The sequence below is a fragment of the Schistocerca nitens genome, chromosome 4 (assembly GCF_023898315.1).
Source record: "Schistocerca nitens isolate TAMUIC-IGC-003100 chromosome 4, iqSchNite1.1, whole genome shotgun sequence".
Lineage (NCBI taxonomy): Eukaryota > Metazoa > Arthropoda > Insecta > Orthoptera > Acrididae > Schistocerca > Schistocerca nitens.
In genome coordinates this window covers 987,184,084-987,204,015 of record NC_064617.1, presented here as the reverse complement: position 1 = coordinate 987,204,015, position 19,932 = coordinate 987,184,084, and the positions used below count along the sequence as shown (strand labels likewise).

The following is a 19,932-nucleotide window of genomic DNA, read 5'->3' as shown; positions in this document are numbered from 1 at the left end:
TCCTCTTTCATCCCTTTCCCCTAGTCCATATTCTGTTACTATTTTTCCTTCTCTTCCTTTTCCTACTCTCCAGTTCCAGTACCCCATCACAGTTAAACTTTTCTCTCCCTTAACTATCTGTATTATATCTTTAATCTTATCGTACATTCATGAAATTTTTTCATCTGTGGAACTAGTCGGCATGTAAATTTTTACTGCTATAGTGGCTGTTGGCTTCAGGTCTGTCTTGACTACAATAATGCATTCACTATGCTGGTCATAGTAGCTACCCACACTCCTATTTTCTTATTCTTTATTAGATCTACTCTATTAGTACCCCTGTTTGATTTTGTATTTATCACCATGTACTCACTTGAACAGAAATCGTGTTCTCCTTCACTAATTCACACCATACCTAACTACAACCAATCCTTTTCCATCTTTATTTATAATCTCCCTTCCCAATAAAGGGACCTAACATTCTATGGTTCGACCCATAGGATCCCAGTTTTTTGTCCCCAACAGTGGAAAGTCCAGGATGGAATAACAACAATATTATGAAAAGAGTAGAGTGCTACTCGCCTTGTAGAGGAGACGTTGAGTTACAGACAAGCACAACAAGAAGACTGCTGTACATTTTAACTTTCAGTCTAAAGGCCTTTTAAGCTGAAGTAGAAAACATACATACATACATTCACACATGTGCAGCTCACACACACATGAACACTGTGTCTGGCTGCAGTGCCCAACAGCAGTGGTCAAGTGAGTGTGAATTGTACTTTAGTGAATGTGTGTCTCTTTTTCTACTTCAGTTTTGTTTTTCCTGATGACAATATCCTCCTGAGTAGTTCCCACCCATAGATCTAATTATCATTTAACCTTTTAAACAAGATTTTCACGCCCTCAGGAAAAATTACTGCTGTAGTTTCCCCTTGCTGACCACCTTTTGCAGTACCAGTACAGCAAAACCATGTTGGCCACATTACAAGGCCATATCAGTCAGTCATCCAGACTACTGCCTGTATAACTACAGAAAAGGCTGCTGCCCTTCTTCAGGAACTAGAACCATATGTTTGTCTGGCCTCTCATTGTCATTGCACCTATGTTATAGTTATCTGAATCATTGAGGCTCACAGGCAGCTCTCTTCCTCCCTCCCCACTGCTGCCACTTCAGCAAGGTCCTCGGTTCACAGGAGGAGAAAAGAATACTATTATATTTGTGTCAACTTAACTTTTGCTAATTAGCTTTTGTTTACAGGATTTTCATGAATGTGGTTATCTGCTAGTAAGGATCTAAGTAAGACTTAAACTCAAGGTTTGCACAGTTTTGTATGCATCTGTTACAGTGAGAAGCTGCAGACCATTTTTTTCTATAGAACATTGCATGATGTACCCCATGGATCTGACAATAAATGTTCATTTAGAGGAGTTTCCCAGGTTTCTTCTTTTCTGAAAAATTCTTGATTTTACCATAGCTCTAAGGTCTTTGTAAAATTTTAACATTTGTATCTGTTTCCATCAGTGAAGAGCTCTATTTATGGAACACTCTGGCTCTGCAGACAGCCAGCCTTCTATTACCAAATTTGGCCAATTATGGCTTCAAGTGAGATTTGATGCCCCTTCTCGTGTGTGGCACAACAGTATTGACGATACTTAGAACAGAGTACACTCTGGATTGGACATTGTCATCTACATTACTATGGCTACAAATTCTTTCTATGCAGAGTCATCACATAAAAAGTTAGTGCATCAAATTTGGATAAAGTCCCAAACTTTTGATGATTGCCTCCACAATCATCATAAGGAGCTAAGTCTGACTGTTGTGAAACTGGCAAGGCTCCCACTTTTATCCCAGAGTGTGGCATCTTATTGGCTGGATTATGTCATGATGACAACATGGAACTGGTGCTTACTGAGGTGGTGCACCCTATCCAGTGTCGCTTGCAGCAACCTTCTCCCACAACAGGCAGTAAACTGCAAGAATTTGTCCTGTCTGTACACATTTCCTGGCATTGCTAAGTGTTTTCCGTTGTCTCTATTGAAGTTGTTTTCACATAGTCAAATAGCTTCCATGGTCACCAAATCCTGATACTTTGTGTGTGAGGAAGTACTCACATTTGTTCAAACAAAATCTTTTGTTTATTTAACAGACTGTATTTGACCACTGCTGATTTTTTTTTCCAAATATCTGTATTTAAGGTGACACTGATGCTTGATGTAGCAATCAGCAGCAGCCTGCATAGACTGGCCAACACAACTTTTACCATACTCCCAAGGCATACTATACAGGGTGGTCCATTGATCGTGACCGGGCCAAAAATCTCACGAAATAAGCGTCAAAGGAAAAAACTACAAAGAATGAAACTTGTCTAGCTTAAAGGGGGAAACCAGATGGCGCTATGGTTGGCCCACTAAATGGCGCTGCCATAGGTCAAACGGATATCAACTGCGTTCTTTTATTACGTATTCGTGTAGTATGTAAATGTATAATGTTTTAGTTGGACCACTTTTTTCGCTTTGTGATAGATGGCGCTGTAATAGTCACAAACATATGGCTCACAATTTTAGATGAACAGTTGGTAACACGTAGGTTTTTTAAATTAAAATACAGAACATAGGTATGTTTGAACATTTTATTTCGGTTGTTCCAATGTGATACATGCACCTTTGTGAACTTATCATTTCTGAGAATGCATGCTGTTACAGCATGATTACCTGTGAATACCACATTAATGCAATAAATGCTCAAAATGATGTCCGTCAACCTCAATGCATTTGGCAATACATGTAACGACATTCCTCCCAACAGCGAGTAGTTCGCCTTCCGTAATGTTCGCACATGCATTGACAATGCGCTGACGCATGTTGTCAGGCGTTGTCGGTGGATCACAATGGCAAATATCCTTTAACTTTCCCCACAGAAAGAAATCCGGGGACGTCAGATCCGGTGAACCTGCGGGCCATGGTATGGTGCTTCGACGACCAATCCACCTGTCATGAAATATGCTATTCAATACCGTTTCAACCGCACGCGAGCTACATGCCAGACATCCATCACGTTGGAAATACATCACCATTCTGTCATGCAGTGAAACATCTTGTAGTAACATCAGTAGAATATTATGTAGTAAATCAGCATACATTGCACCATTTAGATTGCCATCAATAAAAGGGGGCCAATTATCTTTCCTCCCATAATGCCACACCATACATTAACCCGCCAAGGTCTCTGATGTTCCACTTCTCGTAGCCATTGTGGATTTTCCGTTGCCCAATAGTGCATATTATGCCGGTTTAGGTTACCGCTGTTGGTGAATGACGCTTCGTCGCTAAATAGAACCCGTGCAAAAAATCTGTCATCGTACCGTAATTTCTCTTGTGCCCAGTGGCAGAACTGTACACAACGTTCAGAGTCATTGCCATGCAATTCCTGATGCATAGAAATATGGTACAGCTGCAATCGATGTTGATGTAGCATTCTCAACACTGACATTTTTGAGATTCCCGACTGTCACGCAATTTGTGTGCTGCTGATGTGTGGATTAGCCGAGACAGCAGCTAAAACACCTACTTGGGCATCATCATTTGTTGCAGGTTGTGGTTGACATTTCACATGTGGCTGAACTCTTCCTGTTTCCTTAAATAGCGTAACTATCTGGCAAACGGTCCGGACACTTGAATAATGTCGTCCAGGATACTGAGCAGCATACATAGCATACACCCGTTGGGCATTTTGATCACAATAACCACACATCAACACAATATCGACCTTTTCCGCAGTTGGTAAACGGTCCATTTTAACATGGGTAATGTATCACATAGCAAATACCGTCCACACTGGCGGAATGTTACGTGATACAACGTACTTATACATTTGTGACTATTACAGTGCCATCTATCACAAAGCGAAAAAAGTGGTCCAACTAAAACATTCATATTTCTGTACATACTACATGAATATGGAATAAAAAATTGGGGTTCCTATTTTTAAAAAAACGCAGTTGATATCCTTCAAGATAGACGAGTTTCGTTCTTTGTAGTTTTTTCGTTTGATGCTTATCTCGTGAGATATTTGGCCTGGTCACTATCAATGGACCACCCTGTATATTCCCAGAACTCTCGGGCTGAGAGTATCTTTAAGGGTTTGTAAAATTTCTCTAATTTTCCTGAGTAGCCGGAAGACTGTTCTGATTCCAAGCCTGTTTAGGACTTTACTGATCTTACTAGTTGTTATACCACAGAATGTAAGTCATGCTATGTGTTGGTCCTCTTGAATTGTTTGAACAGTGTCATGGTTTCCTTGATGGCACTGACCTAATAACATAGACAGAATACCCCTTCCTTCTGAACACAATCATCTCTTGGTCTCCGTCCACAATTTACACCACCCACACTTCCCTCCAGTACAAGACTGGTGATCCATTGGTGCCTCAGAATGTGTCCTACCAACCTGTCCCTTCTTTCAGTCAAGTTTTGCCGCAAATTCCTTGTCTCCTCAATTGTATTCAGTACCACCTCATTAGTTATGTAATCAACCTATACAATCTTGAGCATTCTTCTGTAGCATCACATTTCAAAAGCTTCTGTGCTCTTTTTGTCTAAACTGTTTCTCATCCATGTTTCACTTCCATACATGGCCCCGTTCCACGCAAATACCCCCAGAAAAAGACTTCCTAACACTTAAATCTATATTCAATGTTAGCAAATTTCTCTTCTCCAGAAACACTTTTCTTGCCATTGCCAGTCTACATTTTATATCCTCTTTGCTACAGCCATCATCAGTCATCTTGTTGCCTGAATAGCAAAACTCATCTACTACTTTAAGTGTTTTGTTTCCAAATCTAATTCCCATAGCATCACCTGATTTAATTCAACTACATTCCATTATCCTTCTTTTGCTTTTGTTGATGTTCATCTTATATCCTCCTTTCAAGATGCAGTCCATTCGTTCAAATGCTCTTGCAAGTCCTCTACTGTCTCTGACAGAATTACAATGTCTAGGCAAACCTCCAAGTTTTTATTTCTTCTCCCTGAAACACCCTGAACTTTAACTCCTACTCTAGATTTTTCTTTTGTTTCCTTTGTTTCTTGTTCAGTTTACATACGGAATAACATTGAGGATATGCTACAATCCTATCTCACCCCCTTCTCAGCCACTGCTTTCCTTTCATGCCCCTCAACTCTCTTATAACTGATGTACGGTTTCTGGTTTCTGTACAAGTTGTAAATAGCGTTTCGCTGCCTGTATTTTACTCCTGCTACCTTCAGAATTTCAAAGAGAGTATTCCAGTCAATATTGTCAAATGCTTTCCTTTCCTTAACCTATCTTCTAAGTTAATTCATAGTGTCAGTATTGCCTCACGCGTTCCTACATTTCTCCGGAATCCAAACTGATCTTCCCTGAGGTCTGCTTTTACCAGTTTTTCAATCCTTCTGTAAAGAATTCATGTTAGTATTTTGCAAATGTGACTTATTAAACTGATTGGATTGTTCAGTAATTTTCACGCCTGCTTTTTTAGGAATTAGAATTACTACATTCTTGTTGAAGTGTGAGGGAATTTCACCTGTCTTCATACATCTTGCTCACCAGATGGAAGAGTATTGTCATGGCTGGCTGTCAGTAGTTCTGACAGAAAATCATCTGCTCCCAGGGCCTTGTTTCAACTTAGATCTTTTAGGGGTTTGTCAAATTCCTCTCACAAAATGATATCTCCCATCTCATCTTCATCTGTGCCTTTCCCCATTTCTATAATAATGCCTTCATCTCCCTAGTATAACCTGTCTGCATCTCCTTCCACTTTTCAGCTTTCCATTCTTTGCTAAGGATTGGTTTACCATCTGAGCTCTTGATATTTCAGGTGGTTCTCTTTTCCCCAAAGGCCTGATTAAATTATCTAACATTCCACAGTCCAATCCTTAGAAAGCCAGTTTCGTTTCTCCTGATGGCGACATCCTCCTGAGTAGTCCCTGTCTGGAAATCCGAATGAGGTACTATTTAACTTCCAGAATAGTTCACCGAAGAGGACGCCACTGTCATTTAACTGTACTGTAGAGTTCCATGTCCTTGGGAAAAATTAAACCTATAGTGTCCCCTTGCTTTCAGTCATTTGCAGTACCAACACAGCAAGGCCATTTTGGTGATGTAAACAAGGCCAGATCAGTCAATTCCCTACTGTTGCCCCTGCAACTACTGAAAAGGCCACTGAAATTAAGTGGTCATTAAAGTGTGATGAAACAGTTTCAAAATTTCAGGGGAAGAGGCAGATGTGGTGGACAGAAAGTTACCTTTCCTATATGTGTTGGTCAGATGGACGACCAGCCATTCTGTGAACAATTGAAGTTTCAAAGTAGATGTTTTCCTCCAACATCAGTTCGATGTCATTTCTGATGATAGAGAGTAATTTCTAGTTTAATTTGTTTCATCTGCATCTACATCTATGCTCTTCAGACTACCATGAAGTGCATGGCAGAGGGTATGTTCCATTGTGCCAGTTATTAGGGTGCCTTTCCATTGCATTTAAATATGGGTTGTGGAAAGAATGATTGTTTTAATGACTCTGTGTGTATTATATTTATTCTAATCTTATCTTCATGATCCTTTGTGAGCAATACATTGGGGGCTTTAATATGTTTGTAGAATTATCATTTAAAGTTAGTTCTTGAAACTTTGTTAGCAGACTTTCTCGGGATAGTTTACATCTGTCTTTAAGAGTCTGCCAGTGGAGTTTCTTCAGCATCTCTGTGACACTTTCCCATGAATCAAAAAAACCTGTGATGATTCATGCTGCTCTTCTTTGTATACATTCAACATCCCCTGTTAGTTCTACTGGGTATGGGTCCCACACACTTGAGCAATATTCTAGAACTGGTTGCACAAATGATTTGTAAGCAATCTCTTTTGTAGATTGGTTGCACTTCCCAGTATTCTACCAATAAACTGAAGTCTACCACCTACTTTACCCATGACTGAGCCTATGTGATCATTCCATTTCATATTCCTATAAGAGTATTACACCCAGGTATTTGTGCAAGTCGGCTGATTCCAACAGTGACTTATTGATATTATAGTTATAGGGTACTATGTTTTTACACTTGGTGAAGTGCACAATTTTTACATTTTTCAACATTTAAAGCAAGATGCCAATCTTTGCACCACTCTGAAGTCTGACTGAATATTTATGCAGCTCCTTTTTTCTGGTGTACTTCATTATTATAGATAACTGCATCATTTGCAAAAAGCCTAAGGTTGCTATTAATATTGTCTGCAGGGTTATTAATATACAATATAAACAGCAAGTTTCCCACTGCACTTCCCTGGGACACATCCAAAGTTACTTCTACATCTGATGACAACTCTCCATCCAAAATAATATGCTGAGCTCTCCATACCAAAATGTCCTCAATCCCGTCCCAAGTTTCACTTGGTACACTACATGATCATACTTCTGACAATAAGCATAGGTGTGATACTGAGTGAAATGGTTTCTAGAAATAAAGAGATTCTGGATCTATCTGGCTGCCTTGACCAAAAACTTTGAGTACGCCATGTGAGAAAAGTGCAAGTTGAGTTTCACATGATTGATGTATTCGGAATCCATGCTGGTTGGCATGGAGGAGGTCTTTCTTTTTGAGATAACTCATTATGTTTGAGCTCAAATATGTTCTAAGACTCCACAAAAATTGATGTCAAAGATACTGGACAGTAGTTTTGTGGATAACTTCTACTACCCTTCTTGTAGACGGGAAGGGCTAACTTAGCCACAAATTCAGCGTAGAAAGTGATAGGGATTCCATCGGGCCCTACCACTTTGTTCAGTTTCAACAATTTTATTTATGTATTTAGATTTTTTGCATGGAGTCATCAATATGATGGCTTTTGCAAATGTCAAGTACAACTACAAACATAAAATATATTTAGATCTTAGCCTTACAGGTAGTAATTAAACAGTAAATTGATGCTTGCAAAAATACATTACATCTTACACATATTAATACAGCCAATTATTTTTTATACATTATTTTACAGCTCTTAAACTTAACCCTTTAAAATTTGTTGAGTGAATAGAGACACTTTTCAATTAAGAATTCTTTTAGTTTTGATTTCAATTGCTTTTTATTACTGTTTTTCATGGACTCTGGTGGTTTATTATACCATATCAGTAATAATACTTATTTCGCTCATTTTTCCATTGGTATGAGGATAAAATTGGGGTAATTCTCTTGGGTTTTCCTGTGTAAAGGGTTATTTGGAAATGGAATTAAGCATTTCAGCTTTTGCTTTGCTGCCCTCAATTTCAGTTCCAGTTCCTGTCTCATTTGCTAGGGACTCGACACTAACTTTGATGCTACTAACAGCCTTTACATACAACCAGAATTTCTTTGGATTTTGTGAAAGATCACTTGACAATATTCTGCTATGGTAGTCACAGAAGGCTTCACACATTGCTCTCTTGACAGCCAAACCATTTTCATTCAAAATCTCTATCTATAGCCCTACACTTTTTTTCACAACTATTATGCAGAAATATCTGTTTCTTTAGAGCAGGGCTTCCCAACGTGTGGTCTGCGGACCCCTTAGGAGTCCGCTGGCACTTTCTAGGGGGTCCACGGCCACCCTTCACCAAATCGTGTAAAATAATGAGTAAAATTAATGAATAAAAAGTGTGAAAAAAAATTCAATATTTTTTTTTTTCATGTGAAAAAAAATGTGTACTTTTACTTCAGGTCATATTCTCAAGCAGCTTTTGCAGTTCCTAAGTGAGAACGCATACACAGTATTGTGCCCGAGAATGCGGCTTCTCTGATCGACTGTTTCGCAACAATACGGGGGTCGATTGTGCGCCGGCTCACAGCGGTAGATGCGCTGAAACCTTTTACGCATGCGTGGAGCGAGCTTTGTCGACCAATCACAGCACTCGCTGGCACGTATGCGGCCCCAGGCATCATTTAAACTTGCTTTGTCAGTGCACTACTTATTTCATAAGTCGATTTTTGACCTTCAAGTTGTTTTCATTTATCTCTAAACCAAAGTCTATTGATACTTTGGGGAGGGGGGGGGGGTTTCATTGGGAACAGACTAGGGGTCCGCCATGGATTTTTGACTGAAGAAGGGGTCCACCAGCTGCTGAAAAGGTTGGGAAGACCTGCTTTAGAGGAATCTTTACAGGGACTGTATACCATGTAGGTTCCCTCCCATTATGAGCGGTCCTACTTGGCACATATCCATCCAGTGCATGGTCAACTATTCTTTTAAACCTGGGCCTTAGTTCCTCTGCATGCTCCTGCCCTTTGCTGAAAGTTCATTGAGCTATAAGAGTTCTGATTTTTTGTCTAGTTTACTGAATGTATATACTGTACCTTTCTGTTTGTTTTTGTTGTCTTTTGTACTTTGATAATCGTTGTTGCCACAACTGAGTCATGATCACTGATACCAGTGTCAATGTGGACATCCTCAAAGAGTTCAGGTGTGTTTGTTTGCATTAGATCCAATATATTTCCATCATGAGTGGGGTTCCTAACTATGTTTTCTAGGTAGTTTTGAGAAAAGTCATTTAGAAAGTTACATAGGATGTCCTATCAAGCCTATCATGAACAAAACCGTAATTTTCTCAATTAATTGTTGGATGACAATGATTACAGTATAATTGTTACTTACATACAAGTTAACTGAGGTTTTCTCTAAAATTTTTGGTTACATCGAGAGATGAGTCTGGTGGACAACAGAAGGATCCAACTGTTGTTTTATGTGCATCCCTGATACTGAGTTTTGCTCAAACAATGTCACATGCAGCTTCAATTTCTACCTCAGTAGAATTGATTTTCTGGTCCATTGTGACAAATACACTGCCTCCATTTCCCATTTGCTATTATTTTGATATACACTTAAATTTTTCTAAAAAATCTCACTGCTGTCAGTTTCAGGTTTGAACCAGATTTCTGTACCTAGTATTATGTAAACTTCAGTGTTTTTCAGGAGCACTTCAAACTCTGGTACTCTGTTGCAAAGTCTTTAGGACTTTAATACTCTAATCTGTGGGAGGTATTTCTTTTGATCTTACTCTGATACTTCTGGGTTTCCTACAATTGCCATTTTCTGGATTGTATGGAGAGTTACCTAATATAAAGAATGACACGGAGTCAGCTACCTGAGCAGTAGCCTCTGACGTGCAGTGTACACCTGACGCATTTAGGGGGGCCCTACAGTTCTCAACCCTATGGCGTAAGTCCAGGAAGTCGCAGCATAGCTTTTGAAGTCTCTGGCTCAGTCCCTCAATTAGACTCAGAACCAAAGGGTCATGGCCAATTCTGCAGACAACACTGCAAATTGTAAGCTTCATTGAGATTCCTTGTGGAAGGCTGACCTTCTCAACCTTCTCTGCCAGTCATTGGAATGCTCCAGGTATAACCTCGGAATGCTGAAGTCAGGTATCATTTGTTCCAATTTGCACCACTATCTGTAGCTGGTTGCACCCTGTTCTATCAGTGGCTGCCAGAATAGCCTCTCCATCATGTTGAATGAGGACCCCAGGCATACACACTGATTGCACGTGGTGTCCTTTCCTCTCTCTTGCTGCCATTTCTCTAAGGGGTACCATCATTTGGTGTGTGTTTTACCTGCTTATGATATTGTAAGGGATGCCATGATGTTGAAACAAAAAGTGTCTGCTATCAAGATAACTGAACAAAAAAAATTTTCTGTGGACTTTAAGACATTCAGATTTGGTATCTTTGATATCTCTTTTCAGTATTGAACACAAGGAGAGAGGTACACTCCTGTCTTCGGCAACCATTTAGCTCATATGATACACACCTGGTGCTATAATTTACTCAATAAAGCAAACTGATATACTATAAAAGTAAAAATGGAATTGCAAAATTACAAGTTTTGTAGTTAGTAAACCTATATAAATGGTTTTGTTGTATCTGTTTGTTTCTCAGCATAATAATGTGACACTTTTCTTGTTACTTTTACAGTAAAACAATCTTTTATTTTTTTTCCAGTCATCGATGTCTCTTCCAACTGATGATATTGTAGCAAATTATGTAACCTTCAATCATAATGGACAGCTTTTGATTGCTGGTTGTAATGATGGATCGGTGAGAATATACGATGTTCGCAGTAGTGACTGTATAGATGTATGGCCGGCTCATCAAGGTGCAATTGAATCTATAGAAATGACAGCAGATTTCACTGCATGTTATACCATGGGAAGAGATGGAAAGGTAATACTCAAAATATAACTTTAAAAATTTCCTGTTTTGGCTCTGCTTCAGTTATATTGTTTACCAATATAATATTGACAAAACATTTGTTGTTCTACTACTGTAAGTGCTAGTAGTGTTACTGTACTTTCACTGTCCAAACACATCCATAGTGGACGAGATCAATAAATTTGAACTTATTGCCACTATTTTGGATTTCATTGCTATATCTGTAATGCACACACACACACACACACACACACAAAAAATCACTGTCTCTGGCTGTTGAGTGAGTGCGTGTATGTTGCCTAATTCACAAGTAGGCCTTTTGGCCAAAACTTTACTTGTCTGACAGTCTTTTTGTTATGCCTATCTGCAACTCAGTACCACTGTTATATGGTGAATAACAATGTATCCTTTTCATAACACTGTCATTATTCCATCCTGGATTTTTCCATTGTTTGATATTGGTGTATCTGTAATATTCAAGGCAAACAGAACACAACATGGGATGTACACCAAGAAGGTGTTAATAGGACCAATAATTTTCACAATACTGATAAATCAACTAGTAGATAATGACATTAATCTCGTGAGGCTTTTGCAGATGATGCAGCTATATACAGAGAAATTACAATGGTAGAAAAAAACAGCAGAATGCAGGGCGATCTGCAGGGAATCGACACTTGGTACAGGGATTGACAGTTGACCTCCAACATTAACAAATGTAACATATTGCACATAAATAGGCAGAAAGACCATTACTGTATGACTATATAGTTGCAGAACATTCACTGGCAGCAGTCACATCCACTAAAGATTTGGGTGTATGTGTACATAGTAATTTAAAGACCAACCATGATATAAAAGTAACTGCTGCAGGTAAGGCAGATGCCAGACTGAGATTCATTGGAAGTATCCTAAAGAAGTTAGTCCACCCATGAAGGAGGCACCTTAAAAAACACTCTTTCAACTAAACTCAGTCTGGGATTTGTATCAGATAGGATTGATAGAGGAAATAAAGAAAATCCAAAGGAGAGCGCCAGGTTTCATCACAACTTCACTTAGTAAGCACAGAAGTGTCAAGGAAATGTTCAGCCAACTGGAGTGACAGATGCTACAAGAGAGGTGGTGAGCATCACAGTGTGGTAGTGATGGGAACAACTGAATGAAAACAATTGATACATTCAGTTGTTGGAAACCAATGTATGCATTTGATTGTAGTGTTACATATCAGTTGAATTATTCTTTCATTCTTATGAGTGAAATCACTCTACTGGAGCAACTCAGTGAAAACAGTCAGTTCAGTCAGTCATAATTTTAAATGTTACTTGGAGTATTCATTCATTCATTCTATTGAGTGAAATCAGCCTGTGGCAGCAACTGAATGAAAACAGTCAACACAATCTGTTGCAGTTACGCATAGTGACTGAATTATTCATTCTTTCTGTTCTAGTGGACTCAGTCTGTAGTTTTTACATCAGTTTTAACAATGTATGTCTAGTGTTTTAGTTGACTGAGTTATCCATTCATTCTTCTCCAGTCTGTAATACTTTCATAAGTTGAACTAAAGCAGTGGTATGCAAATGGGGTACACATACTCCTAGAGAGCAGTCCTACCCACAGGGATACATAAAGATATCTCAGGGGTACACAAAAGTTGAAATAAGCATTATACATATTCACTTAATTATGTGTAAATAGACTAATTCTTCTTTTCACCATTTAAAACTAAATAATATATTGCTCAGTATTAAGTTGTTCCAGAGTTATTTAACATGTAACTAATTAAGGTGACAAGGCGATAGACACACAAACAAACACAAACACACATACAATATTCAAGCTTTCGCAACAAACTGTTGCCTCATCAGGAAAGAGGGGAAGGAGAGGGAAAGACGAAGGGATGTGGGTTTTAAGGGAGAGGGTAAGGAGTCATTCCAATCCCGGGAGCGGAAAGACTTACCTTAGGGGGAAAAAAGGACAGGTATACACTCGCGCGCACACACACACATATCCGTCCACACATATACAGACACAAGCAGACATATTGGGTCTTTAAATATGTCTGCTTGTGTCTGTATATGTGTGGATGGATATGTGTGTGTGTGCGAGTGTATACCTGTCCTTTTTTCCCCCTAAGGTAAGTCTTTCCGCTCCCGGGATTGGAATGACTCCTTACCCTCTCCCTTAAAACCCACATCCTTTCGTCTTTCCCTCTCCTTCCCCTCTTTCCTGATGAGGCAACAGTTTGTTGCGAAAGCTTGAATATTGTGTGTGTGTTTGTGTTTGTTTGTGTGTCTATCGACCTGCCAGCGCTTTCGTTCGGTAAGTCACACATCTTTGTTTTTACATATATTTTTCCCATGTGGAATGTTTCCCTCTATTATATTAAGGTGACACATTGATTTGCAGACAGCCACAACAAAAGCTGTTACACGGAACTTTCACCCAAAGTGTTCTCCATAAAAGAAAGGAAAACACACACACACACACACACACACACACACACACACACACACACCAAAATTGTACCGAACGCTTTCTCAAAAAATTATTTTGAGCAATTAGTACATGAGCCCACTCGAAGTGTAAATGGTTGTGTAAGCGTACTTGACCTCTTAGCAACAAATAGTCCTGGACAAGTAGGGAGTATCATGAAAGTTACAGGGATTAGCAACCATGAGGCAGTTGCCGCTAGGCTGAGTACCGTAACACCCTCAACCATCAAAAATAAATGGAAAGAACATTTATTTAAAAAGGTTGATAAGAATGCTCTTAACTCCTTTTTAAGAGACAATCTCCACTCCTTCCGTTCTGATCATGTGAGAGTAGAAAAGACATGGAAAGATTTCATAGAGGTAGTATCGTCAGCAATTGAGAAATAATAACACATAAATTAATAAGTGATGGTAGTGATCCCACATGGTATACAAAATGAGTCAGATCGCTGTTGCAGAAGCAATAAAAAAAGTGTGCAAAGTTTTACAGAAGTTCGAAAGATAGTGCGTACTTCCATGCGAGATGCTTTTAATAATTTCCACAATGAAACTCTGTCTCAGAAACTGGTAGAAAACCCAAAGAGATTCTAGTTATACATAAAGCACACCAGTGGCAAGATGCAATCAATACCTTAACTGCGTGATAACAATGATGAAGTCTCTGATGACAGTGCCGCAAAAGTAGAATTATTAATCACGGTTTTCCGAAACTCCTTCACCGAAGAAGGTGAAGTAAAAGCACGGATTCAGAAAATATCATCCTTGTGAAACACAACTAGCTCTTTATACTCATGAAGTAATGAGTGCTATCGACAGGGGATATCAAATTGATTCCATATTTTTACATTTCCAATAGGCTTTCGACACCGTTCCTCACCAAGCACCTTATAACCAAACTGCATGCCTATGGAATATCACCTCATCTGTGCGACTCGATTCATGATTTCCTGTCAGAAAGGTCGCAGTTTGTAGTAATAGACGGAAAGTCATCGAGTAAAACAGAAGTAATATCCGGCATTCCCCTAGGAAGTGTTATAAGCCCTCTATTGTGACTGATCTATATTAACGACATAGGAGACAATCTGAGTAGCCCTCTCAGATTGTTTGCAGATGATGCTGTCTTTTACCGTCTTGTAAAGTCATTAGATGATCAAAACAAATTGCAAAATGATTTAGATATGATATCTGTATGGTGCAAAAAATGGCAATTGACCCTAAATAAAGAAAAGTGTGAAGTTATTCATATGAGTACTAAAAGAAATCTGCTAAATTTCGATTATGCGATAAGTTACACAAACCTGAAGGCTGTCAATTCAATGAAATACTTATGGATTACAATTACAAATAATGTAAATTGGAACAATCACATAAATAGTGTTGTGGGTAGAGCAAACTAAAGCCTGCGATTCATTGGAAGAACATTTAGAAGGTGCAACAGGTGTACTAAAGAGACTGCTTACACCACACTTGTCCATCCTATTCTGGGGTACTGCTGTGTGGTGTGGGATCCGCACCAGGTGAGACTGACGGATGACATCGAAAAAGTTCAAAAAAAGGCAGCTTGTTTTGTATTATCGCAAAACAGGGGAGATAGTGCCACAGATGTGATATGTGAATTGAAGTGGCAATCATTAAAACAAAGGCGTTTTTCATTGTGACGGGATCTTCTCATGAAATTTCAGTCACCAGTTTTCTCCTCCAATTGCAAAAATAATCTGTTGGCACCCACCTACATAGGGAGGAATGATCATTATGATAAAATAAGAGAAATCAAATTTAAGTGCTCATTTTTCTCACGAGCCGTTAGAGAGTGGAACAGTAGAGAGACAGCCTGAAGGTGGTTCATTGAACCCTCTGCCAGCCACTTTATTGTGAATAGCAGAGTAATCATGTAGATGTAGATGTAGACTCTATTTTTTCAAGTAATCTCCATCCTGTTCTATGGCCTTCCTCGTGCATGAAACAAGGGCGTGTATGTCCTGTCATTACCAATCCTTGTCCTGGTGGTGGAGCCAGTGCTTCATTGTGTGAATTGCCTTCTCATTGTCCTCAAAATGTCTTCTTGAGTTGTAATGTGTCTGTCCTTTCAAATGTCAACATCAGCGTGCTTCAACATGTCAGGTGTGACATTTGTGAATGGTCTCCCTGACCGCTGCAAATCGTGGAGCTCTGCTGAACCGCCTTCTGATGACCTCATCCTCCATGCCCAGCGACTAACTGTACTTTTGTTGACAGCAGATGTGCCACAGACTTTGCACTAATGTTTGTGAATATTCCTCACAGTTTCATTCTCTGCAGTGAGAAATTCAATGACGGCATGTTGCTTGTAAGCTACATCACCTACAGATGGCATTTTGCAACTATCCTGCAGCTACGCCATCTGTCGGATATGACGGAAACTTGGCCAGCTCACTCAGGAGGCTTCAAATAATACATATGTAACATTTCAAATCTGTATCATTGTTTTCGAATGAGAAAATAAAATGTGATGCATTACTTTCGGTACAATGACATTTTGGATAGCACCTTATGTAACCAAAAAGACTGCAAAAGTATCTAATAGAAATCATTCAAACCTGGAGACTGAATGAAAACCTTCACATGCGCAACTTAACCATCAGAGATGTGTTATTTGGGTGTCTCACATTAAGTGAAACCACTCAAACATGGACAGAGTGAAAAAATTCATATATTTGATGAATTGAAAAAGCAGTTGATTAGCCAACTGCTTGTTGGAACCAGTCTGTTGCCCTATTGCTGTATTGTGGTTTGCGTTTGAATTCCAGAAGCATACATTCATAGAAGAGCCAACCAATATATTTCTTCCTTCTATGGATATGTTGGGAAAATGTAAAAAGGTAAAATAAGAGAGGTTCAAGCTCACGTGGAGGCTTACCAACAATTTTCTTCCTATGGAGCACTTGCAGGCGAAACGAGAAAGGAAGTGACAGTAGTACAGAAACCTCTGTCACACACCATAAAGTGGTCACATAATATAATTATAGGTGTACATAGAGTTTCTGAAGAACAACACAGGAAAGCATCATCTGCCAGTTAAAAACTATACCAAAGGCCATCTAGCTTCAGTTCTGAAGTTTTTAAACTTAACTTTTCTATTATTAATTGAATATACATGTTCTGAGGGTATTTCACCTGTCAGAGTTCAAGAAGAATCTAAGAATTCCAATTCCAGAGAAAGCAAGTGTTGACAGATGTGAAAATTACCAAACTGTCAGTTTGCAAAATATTAACACGAATTCTTTACAGAAGAACGAAAAAACTGGTAGAAGCCGACCTCGGGGAAGATCAGTTTGGATTCTGTAGAAATTTTGGAACACATGAGGCAATACTGACCCTACAACTTATCTTAGAAGACAAATTAAGGAAAGGCAAATCTACTTGTAGCATTTGGAGACTTAGAGAAAGCTTTTGACAATGTTGACTGGAATACTCTCTTTCAAATTCTGAGTGGATGATAAATAGCTTAGACAGGAAGAGAATATAAACTTTTGAAATGGGGTGCTTCAGAAGAATGCTGAAGATTAGATGGGTAGATCACATAACTAATGAGGAGGTAGTGAATAGAATTGGGGAGAAGAGGAATTTGTGACACGACTTGACTAGAAGAAGGGATCAGTTGGTAGGACATGTCCTGACGCATCACGGGATCACCAATTTAGTATTGGAGGGAAATTTGAAGCATAAAAATTGCAGAGGGAGACCAAGAGATGAATACACTAAGCATATTCAGAAGGATGAAGGTTGCAGTAGTTATTTGAAGATGAAGAGACTTGCACAGGATAGAGTAGCATGGAGAGCTGCATCAAACCACTCTCTGGACTGAAGACAACAATAACAACAAAAACAACATACATGTTCTGCAAATCTCTGGAATATGATTAACAGGAAGTGTGATTGTTAATTTTCTTTAGTGTCAAAATCAAGAATGGTGCACAGAAAAGTGGCCTGTTTGATTACCTCTGTAGGAGCTGTAATTAATCATATCTTATTTTAAAATTTCTTGTCAAAATGAGTTCCTGGAATTTTGAAACTAGGTCTTTGTGGGGTAGTTGCAGCCTTGCTAACAAATCAGATCTGCCCACAATTCTGTGTCAGTCTCCTGTAAGACAACCTATGTCATTTGTCTTTACATACAGTTCTTTCATCCTTATATGGATCATATAAGCAGCTCAAAAACATGTTGCACCATTATCTTGTCTTACATAGTTTGCGCTTTTTAATTTTAAACTTCTTTCTCAATACTTAACAATATTACTCACCATATAGAAATGATGTTAAGTCAGAGCCAAACAAAACAAAAAGACTGCTGTACATTTAAGCATTCAGCCACAAGACCTCCTTCTGAAGTAGGAAACAAACACACATTCACTCAAGTACTACTCACACTCACATGACCACTCTCTCTGGCTGCTGTGGCAAGACTAATTTTATTTGTTATACCATTCTGGACTTTCCATTGTTTGATCTTTCTCATTATCTTTCGACCACAGAGAATTAGTACATTCAGCCACATGTGATACGGAGATAAATGTAAACTTGCATTTACAGTGTAGATCGTGGGTGTGTGTTTCACCTCCAACCATGACTGTAACAATACAGCTTGTAAAATAAGGAAAAGGTAACCATTCACCTATATCGAAGTGATGTTCATGGTTGCCTTTCCTTTATTTTATGTATTGCCTCATCCAGGAATTTTCATTATTGTTATACAGTAGAACTTGTGCACACTGTTCAGTCTAATGCTTACGCAGAGAGTGCGTGCACTGTCACCTTATGACAAAAATGGTTATGAGCATGGAAAATTCCCTACTAAATTAGTGCACACCACCAGAGACACCATGCACCCGCACATTGTCATGCAAAATGATGGGTGGGTTGCGCAGAAAGTGTTGCCGCTTCTTTTGCAAAGCTGGTCGCAGGTGATGCTCCAAAAACAAACAGTAATACAACTTAAGTCCTTGTGACTTTGATTTGCTTCCAAAGCTGAAGAAGCCACTTTGTGGCATTCGCTTCAGAACTGTTCCAGAGATTCGACAGGCAGTAAACCACTCCATTCGCACCATCAACAGAACTGGCTCTGCTAACAGCATACTACGCCTTCCACATCACTGGCAGTGGGTTCTACACAATGCTGGTGACTACTTTGAAGGACAGCAACAGGTGCAAACATGTAACTCTTTTGTATCGGTTGTGAAAAAATAGTTGCCACTATTTAAGTTCCAACCCTCATAGAAATTACAGTTTGTAGGTACTGTGAGGAGAATGCAACAAAACCGTTTCACTTCCTTTTCAGAAGCAAGTGAGATGTTGTGTTAGCCCAAACAGTGCACAAACATCTCCATGTGATCCGTTTGATCTCTAGTCTAGACACCCATTACAAACAACAGTACATGCCATGCCCCCCCTCCCCTCTTACACTGTTACACAGAAAGAAGGTGGGCAATGGAACCCCTGGAATCCAGCCTGGCGAAATGCCCTAAGGGCCCATTGGAATCACTATCTGATTCTGTACAGAACCAGTAAGTGAGTTACACTTTCTTGTAATGAAATGAAATGATTGTATGACATTTATTCGCCGGGATATCCCCTTCGGGGTTCGGCCGCCGTATCGCAAGTCTTTTCAATTGACGTCACTTCGGCGACTTGCGTGTCAATGATGATGAAGCAATACGTACCACTGATCCGTTGTACAAAACACTGTACCCATTACTTAGAAGGAAGCACAGATCACACCTGTCTACAAGAAGAGTAGCAGAAATGACAGAGAAAACGAGCGTCCGAGATCTCCATTCCAGGTCAATGTTAGAAACCTGTTGCAGAATTTTATAACGTATTCTGAGCTAAACTATAGTGTGATATATCAAACAGGATGACCCCTGAAAACATTGCTTGTGTGAAACCTGACTCAAACTTTTTTGACACGACATCTCGACAGCCGTGAATTGAGGCAATCAGGTAGATACAGTATTTCTTGGCTTCCAAAGAGGAAGTATGATTGCATGGTGTGTCAAATAAAATTTTTGTAAAAAATGTATTGATCAGCTACTTTGACAAAACCTTAAAACCATGCCCTGCAGTGAGGTCCATTCTGCCCGATATTTTGCCCACCGCACCTAGAACAGCTTTTCATGCTTCTCCCACTCCCTCCCATATGCTCCTTGTGCACCCATTTCCCTACCCTATGGCTCCTACCCCTGTGACTGTCCCCACTGTAAGACTTGCCCTATGC

At 39.3% G+C, this 19,932-nt stretch overlaps 1 protein-coding gene across 1 annotated transcript in view; it reads left to right on the top strand.

Moving 5' to 3' along the window:
- The window catches only part of LOC126253700 (WD repeat-containing protein 91), a 231,609-nt gene that overhangs the window by 201,216 nt on the left and 10,461 nt on the right, over positions 1-19,932 (top strand). The window contains exon 11 of the mRNA XM_049955227.1: positions 10,981-11,202. Within this exon, the coding sequence (XP_049811184.1) occupies positions 10,981-11,202 (222 nt within the window). The remainder of the gene's footprint in view (positions 1-10,980; positions 11,203-19,932) is intronic.